The 20,636-nt window shown below is 38.2% G+C and overlaps 1 protein-coding gene across 3 annotated transcripts in view; it reads right to left on the bottom strand.

Annotated features, from left to right (window-relative positions):
• The window catches only part of EPS15 (epidermal growth factor receptor pathway substrate 15), a 181,413-nt gene that overhangs the window by 47,405 nt on the left and 113,372 nt on the right, over positions 1-20,636 (bottom strand). For all 3 annotated transcript variants that reach the window (XM_028489404.2, XM_028489405.2, XM_024119749.3), the window contains 3 exons: positions 8,307-8,468; positions 7,711-7,908; positions 1,767-1,970 (listed from right to left, as the gene is read on the bottom strand). In XM_028489404.2, coding sequence (XP_028345205.1) covers positions 1,767-1,970; positions 7,711-7,908; positions 8,307-8,468 — 564 coding nt within the window. The remainder of the gene's footprint in view (positions 1-1,766; positions 1,971-7,710; positions 7,909-8,306; positions 8,469-20,636) is intronic.

Raw genomic sequence — 20,636 nt, 5'->3', positions numbered from 1 at the left:
CACTCAAGGTCAGAAAACTTCAGGTCTTTCTTAACTACTTCCCTTTGGTCATCCCCCAGCTATATTCCAAGTCTTGCTGAGTCTACCTCCTATCTCTTTCTTAAATCCTTCCTTTCTTCTCCATCCTCACTGTTACTATCATTCATTTACAGTACCATCATTTCTGGTCCGTGTTACTGTAGTAATAACCTTCCAACTGCCTTCTGCCTCCAATATGTGTCCTTCCCATCTACCTTCTTATGGTAGCCAAAGCAATAGATATAAAATGTGAATCTGATCATGACTCTGGTTAAAAGTCCTTCAATGGCTTCCCATTGTTTTCTGGATCTAAATTTCTGATCTAAGAAGTGCAAAGGGCAATCTCCATTTCATACCACCCTATGTCTTTGAAGGATAACCTAGTAATCTCCATTTTGTGCTTAAAAAAATATTGTATAATATATCCAAGACTGCACTGTCTAAATAATATTAAGTCTGTTAATTTTACATCCTTAATATCTCTCAAATTTGTATTCTTCTCATCATCATCCCTCCTGTTACTGGTTAAGTCTAGGTTAAAACAATTCTCACACAGACCATTCCAACGGTCTCTTACCATATGGCTATGTGTCCAGTCCTACTCTTCAATCTATTATCCACTTTTTTTTTTTGGCTGCACCGCACGGCTTACAGGATCTTAGTTCCCTGACCTGGACTTGAACCTGGGCCACGGCAGTGAAAGTGCCGAGTCCTAACCACTGGACCAACAGGGAATTCCCTATCCACATTTTTTAAAAGGTAAACTCAATCCTGTCACTTCTTGCTTAAAAATTCTTCAATAGCTACTCACTGTAATAAGATGAATTCCCCAGTGCTTCAAGATGAATCCAAACTTCTTACTCTCTGGTCCTTTCTGACCTACAAGTGGTCATTTTTATCTAGGTATACATCATAATCACCCACGGAATTTGTTTTTAAAATATATGTACCTGGCTCCAACCCAGAAACTCTAGTTCAACAAGTTTGAAGTGGGGCACAGACATCTCTATCTTGATAAAAAGTACCAGAGGTAATGCAGGTAACCCCCTAGGAGAGAGCCTCATCTCCTACCAATACATTCCCCACCATCACAAAATATCCTCCAAAAACTTCTCATGATCCTGTGCAGCATGTTTTCTCCCATTTCATACCTATACTAATGCTGTTTCCTCTGCTAGGAACGTACCACCTTCTCTGTTGCTTAACCCCTTCTCACTTCAATGGCCACTTGTAAAGCTTCCCTATGACATCTTCTCTGAGCCTCCTCCAAGCTGTCCTACCTGAATATCCTATGCTGACTTTATCACAGCCTTTTAACACAGTGTTACATGACTACACTGTGTGCAGCTTGAAGACGGGGTTAAAGGTCTTTTGTCTCTGTAGCTCTCATACATAACAGCAGCACTCTTGCATTAGTTGGTGTTCTCCAAAAAACCCAGTAAATAAATGTCCTCAATGTTATGAAATAAAGAATTACTTTCAGCTTTGGGCAAGAGTACTTAAAAACTATTTTTAAAAGTTACTATCTACAGAACTACTATTCTGAAAACATGCTCTATAACAATAGATCAGTTAAAATTATATTTTTACACTAGTTAAAACTGTTAAAACCCATTCTCCGCCTCTCAACTGTCTCAGATGAGGAAAGGCCACATATTTACATTAGGTATGATGTCAACAAAACTTCGATCTGAATCAATTTTTTTTTCTGAAGTTGATTATGAAATTTAAGGAACTATTAGACTCACTGGAGACTCCTGGTGTATGGACTCAGACTCTAGGTTGCTCTGGCCTTCAGTGTGCTCATTAAGATTGGCTGTTTCACTGCTGCTGGTGCTGAGACTGCAATAATCTGTAGCGCCATTCACAAGAATGTTGTGTGGACTACTGCACCAATTTAATTGATTATTATGGTTTTCCAGCTCTTTCATTTCCATCAGTTTCATTTGCATCTGTCAACACAAAGTAGAAATACAAAACAGAATTTATTAATAGAAAGACATGTAATGTAAAAATAACTATATGCTTAGACTTGGTCAAGGATAAATTTGCTTCCATTAAGGAATGCAGCATGACTTAGTAATCCATCCCAGCAAGTTCTCCTCTTGAAATTCCAATATATATGGATTTGCTTTTTGTACATCTTCTGACGCTCTAAGAATTTTAATTCACATATCTGCAAATTGGCAGTCCTTTAGAATATAATTAGAAAAAAGGTCAGGGTACTAGGAAAAAGATAGCACAGTGGCAGAGCAAGAGAAGATTTTGTGATGAAGCTTTAGGAGAGAGAAAGGAAGTTGAGGGAGAGTACACAAGACTTTGGAGCCATCCATACTCCTATTGGGAAGAAGAGAAGTGAAGACAAAGGTGAAATAAGCTAGTGTCCTATCCTCTGGCATTACTTACTAATGGGCTCGAGCCCTAGGAAGTAGTCTCTAAATCTAAGGTATGCCAAACAGGTTAAATAAAGGACTTTTTAAAATCTCAATAGCCAAGTGACTTTATACACCTGGGACAACAGTGGGATAAAAAGTGGTATGCAATAAATTGTAATATATATAAAAAGAAAAATGTGGGGCACCAGAGGAAGGAAAAAATGCTTATTTATACCAACGTCTACAATAAAAACAAATTTACATATACCTCAAAGAAACTGAGATAGCAGAATCAAAAAATGCTTCTAGTGAAAAAGAATAATAAATGGAATTTTACTGAATAGCACCCATTTTCACAAAAAAATATATATTTTAATTATATTGGAGTCCTCTTTATTAGCATGTTGTATTTTTTGTTTTTAGCAAATATAAAAATTACTTATTGACATTTTGTAAATCAAGGCTCTGTTCCCTAATCTTATTCCCCTAACATTCCCCATAAGGTTTTTAAGTTGCTCAATTTGGAATCTGTAATTTACCAAAGGTGTTTTCAGGGTCATAACATGGGAAAAGAACATCTGGACTGGGAGACAGATGTAAATCTAGCTCTATCACCTTCTAGTTAGGTGATCTTAGTCAAAGTAACCTCTCCAAGCCTCCATTTCCTAATCCATAAAGGTAGTAAGAACAGTCATCTCCATAGATGACTGTTAAGTGGAGCAAAAGATAGATTTGAAAGAACTCTGTAAAATGTAAAGGCCTATGCAAAAGATGGACAATGTGTGTAAAAGTGCCTGGCACACTGCATTTCTCACTATTATAGCAATTAAATTTTCCTGTTCCTTTTCCACTAATTCACTCTATTTTTAAAAAGTTAAAGACTTGAGCCTGAGGGTAGAGACCACAATTTTTGTTATCAACTTCGTATCTCCAACATCTAGCACAATGATGCATACTGTAAGTGCTTAATATATGTTCACTGAAAAACGCAACTATTATGCTTATAAATTTAAACAGTGGGCATCAGTAAGCATATATGTACATATCTACCAAACTGCATTGTATCTAGGATTTAAACCAACAATCCAAAAATACTACATATTTATTATTACACAGCATAGGCCTTGTATATTTCTAGTGTTACAGAGCAGTGGCTTATAAACTTACTTTTACTTTAATCCATAGAAAGAAATAGATTCCCTGACCCAGTAAAAATATATGTGTGAACATGTCTCTCTGTGTGTATTTATATACATAAACACACACATATAGATGCATACATCATATATATAATTATACACACACACACGCACATACAGTGGTAAAACAAGTTCCACGAAGTAATACTTATCCTTACTGCGTGTAATGCATGCTGATATTTCCTGTTCTCCCTTATTTCATTAAAAAAATTTATCATGACCATTAAATCAATTTTAATGCCCACTACTACCTTGCAGTTTAAAATTTAAAACATTAATACTAAAATAATAGCCATCATACAGATGAAACAGTAGGGTGAAATACTTGCCTATCAGAAAGTTCTATTTAGGAGAGTTTGTTCCTTATAGTTATTTCTGAGATAATCAAGAGAATCGTGAACACAACTAGGCTTTCCTGTGTCTGGTTCTCCCATGCACCTGTCACTAAGCCTTACTCTCTACGTAAACTTAAGAGGATACGGGAAAAAAAAAAAAAAAAAAAAAAATCAAACAACTAACACAAGCTCTTTGCAAATTGTGCAAGAAAAGTACAATAAACATTTAGAGTGCCAGAAATACTTGGATAAATAGTATATATTGTATAAGTAAGTTACATAGAGTTAAGGTCAAAGGTTCTTTGTTTTCTTGCAAATACAAGGTAAGAAGTAAAAATAAAAATTCAGCAAGTCAGAAAATTTTTCTTTAGTTATTTCTTTTCCCAGAAAAGCTATAGTTAAGCTTTCGAGAGCAACTTCTTTTTTATAGGCCCTCTGTGGAAAGACATATAGTCACTGAGTCAAGTGTAACAGTTTGGTATGTTTATTCTTAAGGTTTGGAGATCAGACACAAGGATCTAATTCCTTTCACAGATACCAAATATATTCTGGTACACTTGGTAGTACAGCCTGCTGAAACTATTTTCCATGCTCAAAAACATTGTTTTATTTTCTCTCTGATAACTTATAATATCCGGAGTCCTTTCTACTTTTCTCATTTATGCTCCTTCCTTTGAAAGAAATCCTCTTTCAAAAAAGTCAAAGAAAAGAAAATGAAAAGACAAGCCAGAGACTGGGAGAAACTATTTGCAAATCAACTAACTACCTGATAAAGGGCTTATCTCCAGAATACATATACATTTTTTAAAACTCTTATAATTTAATAATAAGAAGAACCCATTTTTAAAAAATGGGCAAGAGACTTAAACAGATGTTTCATCCAGAAGGATATACAAATGGCTAATAAGCACATGAAAAGATGATCAACATCTCTAGTCATAAGAGAATTACAAATTAAAAACTATGAAGTACCACTTTACATCTACAGGAATGACTATAATCAAAAAGACAATAAGTGTTGGTAAGAATGTGGAGAAACTGGAACCCTCATACACTGCTAGAGGGAGCATAAAATGGTACAGCCACTTTGGAAAAGTTTGGCAATTTAAAGTTAAAAAAAAAAGTTTAACATAACTTTACAATATAAACAACTTTCATATCCAAGAGAAGTGAAGACATATGTCCACACAAAGAATTGTATGCAAATACAAAATTCAAAGCAGCATTATTTGTAATAGTCAACAAGTGGAAAGGATCCAAATGCCCATTAATTGACGAATGGATAAACAAAATACCTTATACAATGGACTGTAATGTTGTTACATGCTACAACATGGATGAGCCTCAAAAACATTATGCTAAGTGAAAGAAACCACATGAGAAAGACCACACAGTGCTTGATTTTCTCTATATGAAACGTTCAGAAAAGGCAAATTTATAGAAGAAAAACATAGATTAGTAGTTACCTAGGGGTTAAGAGTGGGGACTGACTATAAATGGACACAAGGATCTTTTGGGAGTGATGGAAATGTTCTAAAACTGGATTGGGATGTTTGAGCAACTCTAAATTTACTGAAAATCATTGACTTGGATCCTTAAAACTGGTTAATTGTTTTTTGGATCTTACACAGAACTCTGGGTTCAAAAATTGGCACTTGGACTTCGCATTTTAGCCCAGCAGGGCCACCCAAGTGACATTTCCGGGGAACAGAATCAACTTCCAGTAAATCAGCAAACTTCCACCACAAATGGAAATATTCAAATGAATATTTATAAGAAATAAAAAATTGAAGGTATACTGGAAAGAGAATTTTTTTTTTTAATTGTTGAAATGCCTAATGCTTCAAGCTAACAGTTTAAACTAAAAATCAGGATGTTGTGGGGTGGGGAGAGTAACGAACATTCTATGAGTGACTGTGCAATCGTGTTTGTTATTATTGAAGGAAAAAAGAAAGGGAAACACTGCCCAGTGCACCCTGTTCATTTCGATTTCCAATGACAGAGACTGTCGTGGTGTTTGGTGGCAGAGTAGAAAGAGCACTGAAAAAACTGGTTAATTTTATGGTCTATAAATTATACTTTAAACAACAGTTTTTTTAAAAACTCAAAGAAAACTATTTTAAAGACTGCCCATTTATCTGGTATCATTCCCACTAGGATGACTTTCTTTTGGGTTTCCTACCTGTTTATTGAGTACCTACACTGGGACAAGAACTGTGCTAAATGTTAGGATAAAAATGTATGTTTCTAGACCAAAAAGCTCCATCTACTGAGGGAGATAGACACATAAACAAATGTGCAGGGGGAAATGTTATGACTGCTATAACAGAAGTACAATGTCCAATAAAGGCAGGGTTCAGAAAACGCCACAAAGAAATAAGAGGTTAAGCTATGTCTTGCAAGATGAGTGAGCAGGTATTCACCTGCCAGACAAGAGGCGGGAGGGAAGCATGTCAAGGGGAAGGACTTCATTATGTATAATAATTAACTGACCAGGTTTTAGAAGATCTGAATTTTAGGCTGTGGCTCTTTTGAAGGCTATGTAACCACAGGCAAGTTACTTAACCTTCCTTGGCTTCAGTTTGTTCAAATTCAAAATGAAAGGAATGTGCTACATTATCTCTATGCACATCTAACCATCTTGCCATCATTCTATAAAATATTATTCTCCATTTAGGGAAGTCAAGAAATAGCATAGCGAAGGATCTGTGTTCTGGACCTACCATAACACTGCATATTTATCTATATAAAGAACAATTTCCTAATTACAAAAAATACAGGTCTCTAAATGAGCAAAACTGATTTTAAGATAAGAATCCCAAAAGGGAAGGCACTGGGTTATTATTTATAAAAATAAGCAACACATACTGAGCACTTATTTACCAAACACTGTGCTCAAATGTCTCACTGGTTTTGCCTCATTGAAACTTTACAAGCAGCTCTAGGAGGTAGAGGAGTACTGTTAATTCTCCAATTTTAGTTATTTTTTAAAATTTGGCCATGCCACACAGCTTATGGGATATCTTAGTTCCCCGACCAGGGGTTAAACCTGGGCCCTCGGCAGTGAAAGGGCAGAGTCCTAACCACTCGACCACCAGGGAATTCCCAATTCTCTAATTTTTTTTTTTAATAAATTTATTTTTGGCTGCGTTGGGTCTTCATTGCTGTGCGTGGGCTTTCTCTAGTTGTGGCGAGTGGGGGTTACTCTTCGTTGCGGTGCACGGGCTTCTCATTGCAGTGGCTTCTCTTGCTGTGGAGCTGGGGCTCTAGGCACGTGGGTTTCAGTAGTTGTGGCATGTGTGCTCAGTAGTTGTGGCTCGCGGGCTCTAGAGCGCAGGCTCAGTAGTTGCGGCACATGGGCTTATTTGCTCCGCGGCATGTGGATCTTCCCGGACCAGGGCTCAAACCTGTGTTCCCTGCGTTGGCAGGTGGATTCTTAACCACTGCGCCACCAGGTAAGTCCCCCCAGTCCTCCAATTTTAAAGATGAGGAATCTGATACTGAGAAGATTGAGGCAGTAAGTGGCAGAGCCAGCATTTAAAACTAAACCATCTAACTACAAATCCTGCACACTCAACCAGACTCCAGTAATAACCATAAGATGTACAAGATACATGACAGTTTTAACTTATGACAGGTGACAAGAAGCCTATTCATATAAAATGACTGAAAATGAAAAATAAACTAGGCAGAGGGAGAAGAAGCAGATCGAGAAAATATTATTTACTAAAAAGGTATGTGAGTGCCCACTTGAGTGTATTTTTCACTGCCACAAAGACTTACTGAACTTATTTCCTGCTGTGAATCTTGCAGGTGCTGCTGAAGAGGTCCCAGCTGGGCCTTCCCTGACTCCACACTCTCCTCCAATTCTGCTGTTTCTTGCTGTAGGCGACTCAGCTCTTCCCTAGCTTTGGCCAGCTCTTCTTCATAAGTAGAGATCTGTGATTCTTGACTAGTTAATTCAGCTTTCAGGGATGAGATCTATAACATGGAGGTGAATGAGAAGAAAGGGGGATTAAAAAAAGAAATGTCATGAAAATATTCCATAATGCATTATGCTTATTTGTTTAGTTTACTATTTTGGTGGTTTTTTGATGTATTTTTTGTAGAAAAGGGCAATCAGGGGACTGACAGAGGAGAGTGGAAGGCATAGGTACCATACCTCCAACTAAAATTTGGAAAAAAAAAATATGAAGCATCCTATTTCCCCTGTAATTTCTGGATGAAACATGCCTCATCTCCTTCAATTCCCTGAACTTCATGTTGACTAGACTGCCACCTAACAATAAAAGCAACAAGAAGCAGAGAATGTTTCCATCTTAAGCCAGCAAAAGCAACTAAGCTATAGACACAGGCAGCAGTAAACCGCCAGACTTTACCAGCTGGGCCTCCTCAGCACACTTCTTTCTGACTTCCTGCAGTTGCTCCTCCAGCTGAGCTTTCTGCTCATCCAGCCCTTCAAGGAGTTCCTGTACTTGCTGTTTCTGGGCCTGCAGTTTTTGCAGATTCGTATTCTCCCTTTGAACTTCATCTTGAAGATCCTGAAATACAGGAAAATTAACGTATTTATTATCTTTGGAGGCAGGAGAAGGTTAACAATTTATAAAAGCCTATCTTAAGGGAAAGTAAAGTCTCATCTTCTTAAGTATAGTGTGTTGATGGATTGGAGGATTCATAGCTTTAAATACAATCTTTACTTGAGGACTTCTTTCCTAGATTCCAGATTTAGAAATTCAATTCGCTTACTCAAATCCATCCTTGGATGTCTGATGGGCTTCTCTAACATATCAAAAACAGAACTCCTGGCATCTCCCCCACCCCATCTGCTTTATCCTCCATCTTCCTCCCTCTCAGTTTCTCTGGCCAAAAAATATAGCATCTTCTTTGACTCTTCTCTTTCTCTCACATCTCATCTCCAATCTGTCAGCAAATTTTTTGCTCCTTCCTTCAAAATATACTTTAAAAACTGGCCACGTTTTTCTTCAACCTTGGTCCCAGTCACTCTTCTCTCTCTCCTAGACTGCTGCCTTCTAATTGGTTTCTCTTCTTCCACGCATGCTACCTTTCAGTTTATTTTTAGCACAGCAGCCACTGTTCAACACCTACGTCAGATGATGTCACTCCTCTATGCAAAACTCTGCACTGACTCCCCATCTCCCTTACTGTAAAAACCCAAGTCTTTAAAATGGCCCCACGTGATCCCATCTCCCAGCTTCATTTCCTACTGCTCTCTCCCTTGCCACTCTATTTCAGCCACACTGGCCTTACTGCTGCTTCTCAAACATGTCAGATATGCTCCCTTCTCAGGATCTTTCACTGATGATCCCCTCTTCCTAGAAAGTTTTTCCCCCAAGTATCCACATGCCTCAATCCCCCATTTCTTTGAAGTCTTTGCTCAACTGTTAACTTCTCAGTGAGGCATTCCTCACCACCACCCACCACCATCTCCCTCCACTGATTCTCCTTCATTTACAGCATATAATTTTATTTATTTTCTAGAAGAGCTTTATTGAGATAATTCACATACCATACAATTCACCCATTTAAAGTGTACAAGTCAATGGTTTTTAGTATATTTACAGAGTTGTGGAACCATGACCACAACAATTTTAGAACATTTTTGTCACTGCAAAAAGAAACCCCATACCCATTAGCAAGTCACTCCCTATTTCCCTCCCAATCACCCCAGCCCTAGGCAACCACCAATCTACTTTTTATCTCTATAGCTTTGTCTGTTCTAGATATTTTATATGAATGGACTCATACGACGTGTCTTTTTGTGACTGGCTTCTTTGCGACTTAGCATGTTTTCAAGTTACATCTGAGTTGGCATAAAATAATTAAATAGCTTTATGAGATATAATTTATACAACCATAAAAGTTGCCCCTTGGGCTTCCCTGGTGGCGCAGTGGTTGCGCGTCCGCCTGCCGATGCAGGGGAACCGGGTTCGCGCCCCGATACAACCATAAAAGTTGCCCCTTGGGCTTCCCTGGTGGCGCAGTGGTTGCGCGTCCGCCTGCCGATGCAGGGGAACCGGGTTCGCGCCCCGGTCTGGGAGGACCCCGCGTGCCGCGGAGCTGCTGGGCCCATGAGCCATGGCCACTGGGCCTGCGCGTCCGGAGCCTGTGCTCCGCAACGGGAGAGGCCGCAGCAGAGGGAGGCCCGCATACCACAAAAAAAAAAAAAAAAGTTGCCCCTTGTAAGTATACCATTCAGTGAGTTTTAGTAAATATACACAGTTGTGCAATGATCACCACAATTCAGTTTTATAACACTTCCACAATCTAAAAAGTTCCTTCATACCATTTAGGAGTCAATTCTCATTCCCATTTCAAGCCCCATGCAACCAGTGACCTGCTTTCTGTTGCTATAATTTTACCTCTTATAGACATTTCCTATAAATAGAATCATATAATATGTAGTCTATGGTAATGTATAGTCTACTGTATTCTTCCTTTTTTGTTTTGTAGTCTACTGTATTTTTTTTTTTTTTTTTTCAGTATGCGGGCCTCTCACTGTTGTGGCCTCTCCCGTTGCGGAGCACAAGCTCCGGACGCGCAGGCTCAGCGGCCATGGCTCACGGGCCCAGCCACTCCGCGGCATGTGGGATCTTCCCGGACCGGGGCACGAACCCGTGTCCCCTGCATCGGCAGGCAGACTCGCAACCACTGCGCCACCAGGGAAGCCCTACTGTATTCTTATACCCAGTATATTTTTTTATTGTTTTTTTTTTGTGTGTGTGGTATGCGGGCCTCTCACTGCTGTGGCCTCTCCCGTTGCGGAGGACAGGCTCCGGAAGCACAGGCTCAGCGGCCATGGCTCACGGGCCCAGCTGCTCCGCGGCATGTGGGATCCTCTCGGACCGCGGCACAAACCCGTGTCCCCTGCATCGGCAGGCGGACTCGCAACCACTGCGCCACCAGGGAAGCCCTACCCGGTATATTTTGAGATTCATCCATGTTACTGCATGTATACGTAGTTTGTTCCTTTTTATTGCTGAGTAGTATTCCATTGTATGGATATACATTTGATGGACATGTAGACTGATCCTAGTTTTGGCTACTATGAGTAATAGAACATATTTCCTTCTACTAGAATGCAAGCTCCATGAGTCCAGGGATATTTGCGAATTTTGTTCACTGCTATATTCCCAGTTCCCAGTATACAAGAGGTACTTCATTACTATTTAGTGAGTGATGAGTAACATAATAAAGATGTTAATTCTCTCCTAATTTATACACTCCAATAAAAATCCTAACAAGATTTTCCAAGGAACCTGAAAAGCTTTGGAAGAACATATTCTAAAACATATTTGGAAGAACAAAGAAAAACACCAAAAACAGCATTATAAAACGTAAAAAGGACTTACCCTATAAGATATTATGAATTACTGGAAAGCTAAAATAACTAAGACAGCTTGGTTTGATGCAAGGATAGACAAATAGATCAAAGGAAGATAAAAGAGAACTTAGACACAGATCTAGGTATATATAGAAAAAATGATGAGAAGGCATGACATTAAAATTGACCGGAGGAAAAGAGAACTAACTATTCAGTAAATGATGCTGGGCATACCCGTATGGCAAGAAGAAAAAAATTATAAGTCTCTAAATCATACCAAACAGAAAAATTAATTCCAGGTATATTACAGACCTAATGTGAAAGACAAAACTGTAAAATGTGCAGAAGAAAATACAGATCTCAGTGTAGGAAAGAATTTCTTAAAACAAAAAAAGATAAACCATTTTGAAAATGACATGTTCATTTATTCATCTATGTGCTAGACCTTATGCTTAATGATAAAGGATACAGAGATTAGGGGCTTCCCTGGTGGCTCAGTGGTTAAGAATCCGCCTGCCAATGCAGGGTACACAGGTTCGAGCCCTGGTCCAGGAAGATCCCACATGCCGCGGAGCAACTAAGCCCGTGCACCACAACTACCGAGCCTGCACTCTAGAGCCCACGCGCCACAACTACTGAAGCCCGTGCGCCTAGAGCCTGTGCTCCGCAACAAGAGAAGCCAGCGCACTGCAACAAAGAGTAGCCCCTGCTCGCCACAATTAGAGAAAGCCCGCATGCAGCAACAAAGACCCAACACAGCCAAAAATAATAAATAAATAAATTTATTAAAAAAAAAAACGGATACAGAGATTTACAAAAAATACAATGGGAAATCTCTGTACAAGGGAGAGTTGAGAGACAGATGAATGCAACCTTGCCATTATCATTACCACCATGAAACACAGCAGCCAAGATGTCCAAATTTACATATCCTCTGACAATGGGGGTTCCTCATTTGAACCAGAGAAGATCATTTGAATGACTATTTTCCCAATTCTCTGAAGAATGGTAAATTACTAGTACCACTGCACAGGAGAGAGGTTAATTCATTATATACAAAGGATTCCATAGGGAATTAGGACTTGTCTCCAGGAACCACAGGTGAGAAAGAAGAATGGATTGATAACTCCTAAGGCATGTGTCTGCACGAGGTGGGCAGAGATCTCGAAGAGAGTGAAGTAAAATTGTGAACACAAGTTTCTAAAAGTAACAATATCCTTTAAATAACATACTATTCAAAGACCCCAATGATCATTCATCAGAATAAGAATCTAAGAAAATAGAAGAAAAACTTATCAGAAGGTCTGTGAATGATTGCATGACTTATACAAGATGGCATCTTCATCATGATAGCAAACATTTTCAATGGCCCTTACATTGTGCTAGGTACTGTTACACTCATTTACACCCCATATGACAAATCTATGAGGTAGATACTATTATTCATATTTTACACATGAGAAAACTGAGGCACAGATGAGCAAGTAACTTGTTCAAAGATACAATTAAGCAAGTGATAAATTCAAACTAGGTTTTTAAAAAATTTTTATTGGAGTATAGTTGCTTTACAATATTGTGTTAGTTTATACTGTACAGCAAAGTAAATCAGCTATACATATACACATATCCCCTCTTTTTTTTTATTTCCTTCTCATTTAGGTCACCACAGAGCATTGAGTAGAGTTCCCTGTGCAATACAGTAGGTTCTCATTTCTCGTTCCAGAGTCTGAGCTCTGCTATATGCTATGCTACACACTGTAGACTAAATGTTTCACACATGTGCCACTATTTTTCAAATATATGCAGATGCTTCTGTGATTAAATAAGACACTGAACAATGTTTTTAATAACTGCTTTTTAACTTATATTTTCTCAACCAACTGATTAATTTAGAAGTGCAACTACTACCATGCTGCTTTCCTTAAAAAATTCCCTTAAAAGAGCCAACACAATGGATGATCAATGAAAGACTCTTCTTGGGCTAACATTCCATGAGTCTAGGTGATTACAGATTCATAATGGTGAGCTCTGCTAGTACTTTATTATTAATTTAGCAGCATGCCTAAATTTTTAACCTTGCTTACACTGTTAACCGATCCACACTTAAAATGGAGATACACCTTTAGATATGCACCTCACATTGGCTCTCAATAGACACATGCTAGTTTTCATTGTCCCTCTCCTGATTCATAATTTTTTTTGCCTTTGTTTCTTCCTATTCCAAATGTCTAACTTTCTTAAAAAAATAACTCATTGCAAAGGAGATTTCTTTAATCACTCTGCTATTTCAAAAATATACAATGGCTCCCTCGTATCTATAGGATAAAGTAAAACAAGCTACAAGATACCTTAGAACCTTCAATTCTGGGCCCCTCATTATCCTTCCTCTTTTACTACCCTCTTTTCTTCATGGTCACCTGTGCCCCATCCTCAATAGACCCTCTTCTTTCTCCAACAGACTTCAATGTCCGTGTGCCTTGCCTACACCATCTGCTCTGCCTTGAATGCCCTTCCCCACCATTGCTATCTGGAAGCTCACTTTTCATTCTTCAAGGCCCAGCCAAATTTAATATCCTCTGACCCACCTTGAAGTTCCTTTACCTGTGCTCTTACAGCAGTTTGTACCTAACCTCTATTATGACCCTTACTACACTGTATTATAGTTACCTCTAAATAATAACCTGCTGAAGGACAGAGCCAATGCCTCATCTTTCTTAAAGGTTCCACAATCTAGTACAATACCTCACACATTCCAGACAATTAATTAGGCAATGATTCGTAACTATCACAAGGATTCTAGTATCTGGCAGAAACTAGTGGGAAACGTGCCTGAGGCTGACACAAAGGGCTTTATGTTCTTTCAACATACTATGGGAAAGCTTCACTCTACATTTAAACTATAGCAAAATATTAAAACTAGCCTCTGACCTATAATAAATGCATTTTGTTAAATTAAAATAATATCTAAATTTCTATACTGATTCAATATTTGTACAGTCAATAGACCAAGACTGATTTGACATTTAAAATTTCCAGGGACTTCCCTGGCGGTCCAGTGGTTAAGACTCCATACTTCCAATGCAGGGGACCCGGGTTCAACTCCTAGTCGGGGAATTAAGATCCCACATCCCACGTGGCGCAGCCAAAAAGTTAAAAAAAATTTTTTAAATAATAAAATTTCCATTATATGGAAATAATCTTTACTGATTTAGCATGTCACTGTGGCATATATCTTTCTCATGATTTTAAACTTATGAATTTCTTTTTTTACATTTATATTCTATTCTATTCTTACTCTTCAGGAAGGCATAGTAACAGCTTCACTTTAACGCAGTAGCTTGAAAAACTACAGTGGTTTGAAAAATTCTCATAATTCAATTATAAAATATTTTGAAAGCATGCCACCTGCAGATCTAAAGTAATTTTATATTTGGGAAAACAATCCACTGTCAATACTCTGTTCATAAAATTATTATATGGGGTATATATAATGATATACTGATTCAAAAAGCATTTTTTAAGAAATGCTTAATAGGAATAGGAAAAATATGTTACTTATTCCCATCTTCAAATATTCTAATTTCCTACCCTCTCCCAAACCCCGAAGAAAAATCTTGGACTTCACATCACTAATAATACCTAGTCTTTATAAATGGATGTAATTATGATGTCTCTACTTACATTGTAAGTACAATTAAGAAAAATAAAATTTGCCTTAAAAGGGTCACGTAATGTAAGAAAATGTCTAGGACATAATGCTAACTTTTAAAAGTTCAATACAGGGACTTCCCTGGTGGCACAGTGGTTAAGAATCCGTCTGCCAAGGCAGGTGACATGGGTTCGATCCCTGGTCCGGGAAGATCCCACATGCTGTGGAGCAACTAAGCCCGTGCACCACAACTACGGAGCCTGCGCTCTAGAGCCCGCGAGCCACGACTACTGAAGCCTGCACACTCTAGGGCCCGTGGCAACTACTGAAGCCCTCACACCTAGAGCCCGTGCTCCGCAACAAGAGAAGCCACCGCAGGAGAAGCCTGTGCACTGCAACGAAGAGTTGCCCCCACTCGCCATAACTAGAGAAAGCCCGCACGCAGCAACAAGGACCCAACGCAGCCAAAAAATAAAAAATAATAAAAATTAAAAGTTGAATACAAAGGCATATACAGTATAATAGTAAATAAATATAAAGCCATTTATATACATTCATAGAAAATATAGCAAAATGTTAACAATGGCTCTCCCTGGAACGTGAAATTGTAGGGTTTCTTTCTTTTTATATTTTTCTTTATTTTACATGATTACTAGGGACCCATATTACCTTTATAATCATAAAATGTCAAGTTTGCAGTTTTTTAAGTATCACATACCTCTCATGGTTTCATACCAATATAAAAATATTCCGATGTAACTGAATTTTTATGTACGAACTACCAATAGTGGGATTGATGCTGGTTTCCTTTAATAAAATGAAACAGATTTCAAAACTTGCATTTTTAGAGAATCACTTTAAACGCATCCCTAGAAGAAAAGTTTATGCAAGAGGAAAGGGGATAAACAAGCCAATATAATATTTACTCATTCTTGCCCTTTCTCTTCCAAAGAGCAAACACATTCACTCAAATTTCCCAACCTCACTTCTTAGCTATAGTAAAAATCCACATAGTAACACAAAGCACAGGCCTTAAGCGAAAGGTTACTGAGAAACTACCTCACATTAGTGATATATTTTAAGCTGGATAGATGTCCATATTAAAATTAATTGTAATTAATGTTTCTCCATGTCTCATCTAAATATGAAAACGATCTTCTCTAAAAAAAATTCCAACATTAATCCACACACACAAAGGTCTTCTTTTTCAGTAAGCAAACTTAGTAAACTGCACAAAATCAAAATGAACAGATGCAAACATACACGTGAACAAGAATAAGAATCAAACTTCACTGTAAAATTACCTGGTAAGACTACCACCACTGTAATGCGTTTTCACAAAAATTTCAATATCCAAATATACTTGGCTATTTTTTTTTTAACTTGGCTATTTTATTTTGGTACAGACTTGCTTATCCTGAGACTAAGTAAAGGCAACAGATGTACATCTCCCTCCCTACCCCCACCTCCTGCCCACCCTTGACTAGGGCAGCAGCAGGTTCTCTTAGCAAACAGTGTCTTCCACTAAACTAGGATAACTTTCTTTTAATCTTAAGGTAGCCCTTTGGGAAAATCCTCTCCTGAATTAGTGCACAACCTCAGTTACTATCAAATGCCATCTCATCAAGTGAGTGACTAAAGACATTTGCAGATGCCCTCCTAGTTACGCTCTACTTTCCATGATCATGCTCTACTTGCTCACCTGTGTCATCAACAACAAAAGAGGATAGCAGCAATTAGAAAATGGCAAGGATAAAGTGAACAAGACTACTGTAATGCGTTGCCAAGGTCTGTTTTAGAAAAATACCAAAGCAAGCCACATCCAAGGTTCCTCATCCAGGAATGAAGGGATCCTTGAACTGGGATCTTGGCTTTATTTTAAAATAAATTTCAAAAAAATAAGAAAAATAAAAATAAATTTCAAGGAAAGTGTCCTATTTTCTAGAAATCACACAAGTTAAAGAAAATGATAAATTTGTCCCCATTCCTCCATATTCCGTGAAGTGCTACAGGCGGTAGTGGAAATAAAATTTAAACAAATACATAAAAATTCTCAGCTATATTTAAGAATAAAATAATTCAGGGGCTTCCCTGGTGGCGCAGTGGTTGAGAGTTCGCCTGCCGATGCAGGGGACACGGGTTCGTGCCCCGGTCCGGGAAGATCCCACATGCCACGGAGAGGCTAGACCCGTGAGCCATGGCCGCTGAGCCTGCGCGTCTGGAGCCTGTGCTCCGCAACAAGAGAGGCTACAACAGTGAGAGGCCCGCACACCGCAAAAAAAAAAAAAAAAAAAAAAGAATAAAATAATTCATTTTAGCAACACAAGTCAGTTGTACAACTAAACAGGTAAATCTATGAAACATGAATATATTTGTATCTGTTTCATATAAATACAGAGTAAAAAATAAACAACAGGACACTAATTTATGAATAAAACTTAAAAAAAAACCCAAACCATATATACAGTATATCTATACTTGTACACTAGTATATCCATACTTGAAGAATTATTAAAAAGAACAAAGATAATTTGAAGTATTTTGGTAATCTTACAGAAAATGCTATTTAAGTGATTAAAAAAAAATTCTACAGACTAATCCAAAACTAGAAATAATCAGGTACATTCGTTACGTTGGCCTAATTCTCAAAATGGAAGTTATAGGAATACTCTCTTTTTAAAAAAATTTATTTATTTTTGGCTGTGTTGGGTCTTCATTGCTGCATGTGGGCTTTCTCTAGTTGGGGCGAGCGGGGGCTAGTCTTCGTTGCAGCGTGTTCTCATTGGGGTGGCTTCTCTTGTTGTGGAGCATGGGCTCTAGGCACGTGGGCTTCAGCAGTTGTGGCACATGGGCTCAGTAGTTGTGGCTCACGGGCTCTAGAGCACAGGCTCAGTAGTTGTGGTGCATGGGCTTAGTTGCTCCGCGGCATGTGGGATATTCCCGGACCAGGGCTCGAACCCGTGTCCCCTGCACTGGCAGGAGGATTCTTAACCACTGCACCACCAGGGAAGCCCCTAGGAATATTCTTCATATAAAAAAGCATCAACTATAGAGCAAGATGTTTAAGTCAAAGACCAGAAAGGGAGTCTATTAAACTAGGGTAGATGTTAGAAAACCCTACTAACAGCCTGCCTTTATTTCTCAATCATATGCTTCTCAGCATGTTCTAAGAACATTATTGCCAGGAAAAGAATGTTGAGCTCATGTATCTAATTTTATTTCTACCTAAAATAAGCCATCCTTCTTCATCTAGGGAAAAAAAATATGGGCAATTACTATGAACTACTAAATCTTTACTGATAAAGTTTAAATAATTGGGAGCTTCTCTCTCATGAAGGTAATATGAACAATATGGAAATGTCTGACTCTTCATGATACCAACTGTGCTCCCAATCCATTCTGCCTGTGGTTTCTGGGTGTGTGTTGCCCTATTTTAAATTTCATGCACAAAATGGAAGTTTATTCATTTCTACTGTCAATATCTTCCTTAAATTTACCTCCATCTAAGAATATATTACCATACATGGTGAAAAATAAGATCCAAGGTACAATTTCTAAGCTTAAGGAGCTCACAGTATAAGCTGTAAGATATTGGAATCTATATACATACACATTAAAATAGTACAATAAGGTAACGTACTGAACGTGCCATATAAGTGTATACACACTCCTCTGGGAGTTCCAACACAGGGAAGACAGGTATAGACTGAAGGGACAGAGAAGAGAAAGTTTAGAAAAGTGGTGAGTTTGAGCTGGACTTTAAGGCATGGGTAGAATTCACATAAGCAGGGAAGTAAGGAACATTCTAGATTGCAACAACAAAAGGTATAAGGGTGGGAATAAAAAAGAGCATGTGTATGGTGCACAGTTCAGAGGCAGACAATCAAAAAATAAGTAGTACAAGAGGATGGCCTATAATTTTTTTTCCAATTCCAATATATCCATGAGGATGACATCCTCCCATTATTAACAGTGGCAGTGGGCAGCAGTAAAGATTTTCACATCTGAGAGTCATAATTAAATTGGTTTAGGAAGAAAGGCAGGAGGATGGAATAAGCGCTTACATCTGACATCAAAATTTCAGATGTTAGGTGATAGGGGTGGCAGTAGTGAGAAAGAAAAACACTGACAGAAACAGGAAAGTTCAAAACTTGAAGCCAATTTTTTTCAACAAGATGAGACTCATTTTAGATATACTGGCTTTGAAATGATAAACCTCAAAATGCCTAACTGGAGATGTCAGACTGGCACTCAAGAGAACTGAGGGCTTGACACATATTTGTGAGTTATCAGTATATGGATGACAGGGGGTATGGAAAAGGGAGGAAAGAGGGGTTCGGAGTGTGTCCGTCAGTCCTTGGCAAAGGCAACAGAAGCAAAAGGTCAAAGAGGTAGGTCTATGAATATCTAGGAGAAATGCAACCCAAGAAATCAGTAACCAATGTAGGAAGGACCAATGGATTTGGCCTTAAGATTATTCTTGGTCCTGGGGAGATAAATTAGGCACAATAGTATGGGTGAACAGGAAACTAAGTAGGGTTACTGAAAAGCTAGGAAGGGGGAAAAGGGCCACACAAAGAAACAATAGAGAAAAATAGGCTGGTAGCTAAAGTGACAGCAACAACAACAACAAAAAAGGTATTTTCAAATTGGTTAGTCCTATATGCAGATAGCCATGTGAAGATAGAAGTCAGAGAAAAAAGAGCATGACGATGAAGGGAGAGTAACAAAGAGATGACAGTAAGATATAGAATACTACTACTAATTAGAACATATACTGAACGCTTACCTTGTGCCAATCACTCTGAGGCACTTTACCTGCATTATATCATTTTATTCTAACAGCAAACTCTGTTTGGTATTTTTATTATCTCATGTTACAGAAGAGAAAACTAATGTGTAGAGTGGTTGAATTTCTTCCTTAGGATCTCAAACCTTGGAAGAGACAGAACCAGGAACTGAATTAAGTTTGTCTGACACCAAGTCATTTCCTATAAACTTCTATGCAACACTGAAAAGCATACATATGAGAGGGTGAATTCCTAAATATGTGTTGACTACCTGAAGAAAATTTTTAATAAAACTGTACATATGCAGTTTAGGGTAGGAAAGAATGTGGGTCTACCTTCTCCCTGTAACAACAACAAAAAGCTCAAACCATAAACATTTGAGATAGAACATCCTTTTACAGCTTCCCCTCCTTGGATCATTTTGGGCCTAATTTCTCCAGGGAACTTGACAAACTAGAAGTGTACATCATATGAGTTAAGTGATCATCTTACGACATAAAATAGGAAGTTAATCGCTGGTTTGCTCTTTAAGAAAAAAGTCTTGAACTGTAAGTTTTCAAGATGGTAATTCATGGGAATACATACAGGAAACAAACATGTAGAAATTAATTATGTAGCAGATTTTCTAATTTAACTGAATTAGGAAGACTATATAAATGCTAAAAAAAAACCCTAATCTTTTGGCACTTTGGTCACATCTAAAGAGGCTTTGAAAGTTTGGTTTCTGTGCTTGAGATACGAGCTCATATAATCACTATCTGTGACTTTATAAATATGGAGAAAAGCAAGAATACTCAGAAAAGCCAAGTTTGGATTAGGCAGAAAGACATTTATTGATGGTCAATATTTCCTTACTTCTCCCTTGATGTCTTCATTTTGGCATTATTCATTAGCACCTACATTAGAAAGTGGGGTCAGAAAGAAGCAG

The sequence above is a fragment of the Physeter macrocephalus genome, chromosome 4 (genome assembly GCF_002837175.3).
Source record: "Physeter macrocephalus isolate SW-GA chromosome 4, ASM283717v5, whole genome shotgun sequence".
Taxonomy (NCBI): domain Eukaryota; kingdom Metazoa; phylum Chordata; class Mammalia; order Artiodactyla; family Physeteridae; genus Physeter; species Physeter macrocephalus.
This window is presented reverse-complemented; position numbering and strand designations above follow the sequence as displayed.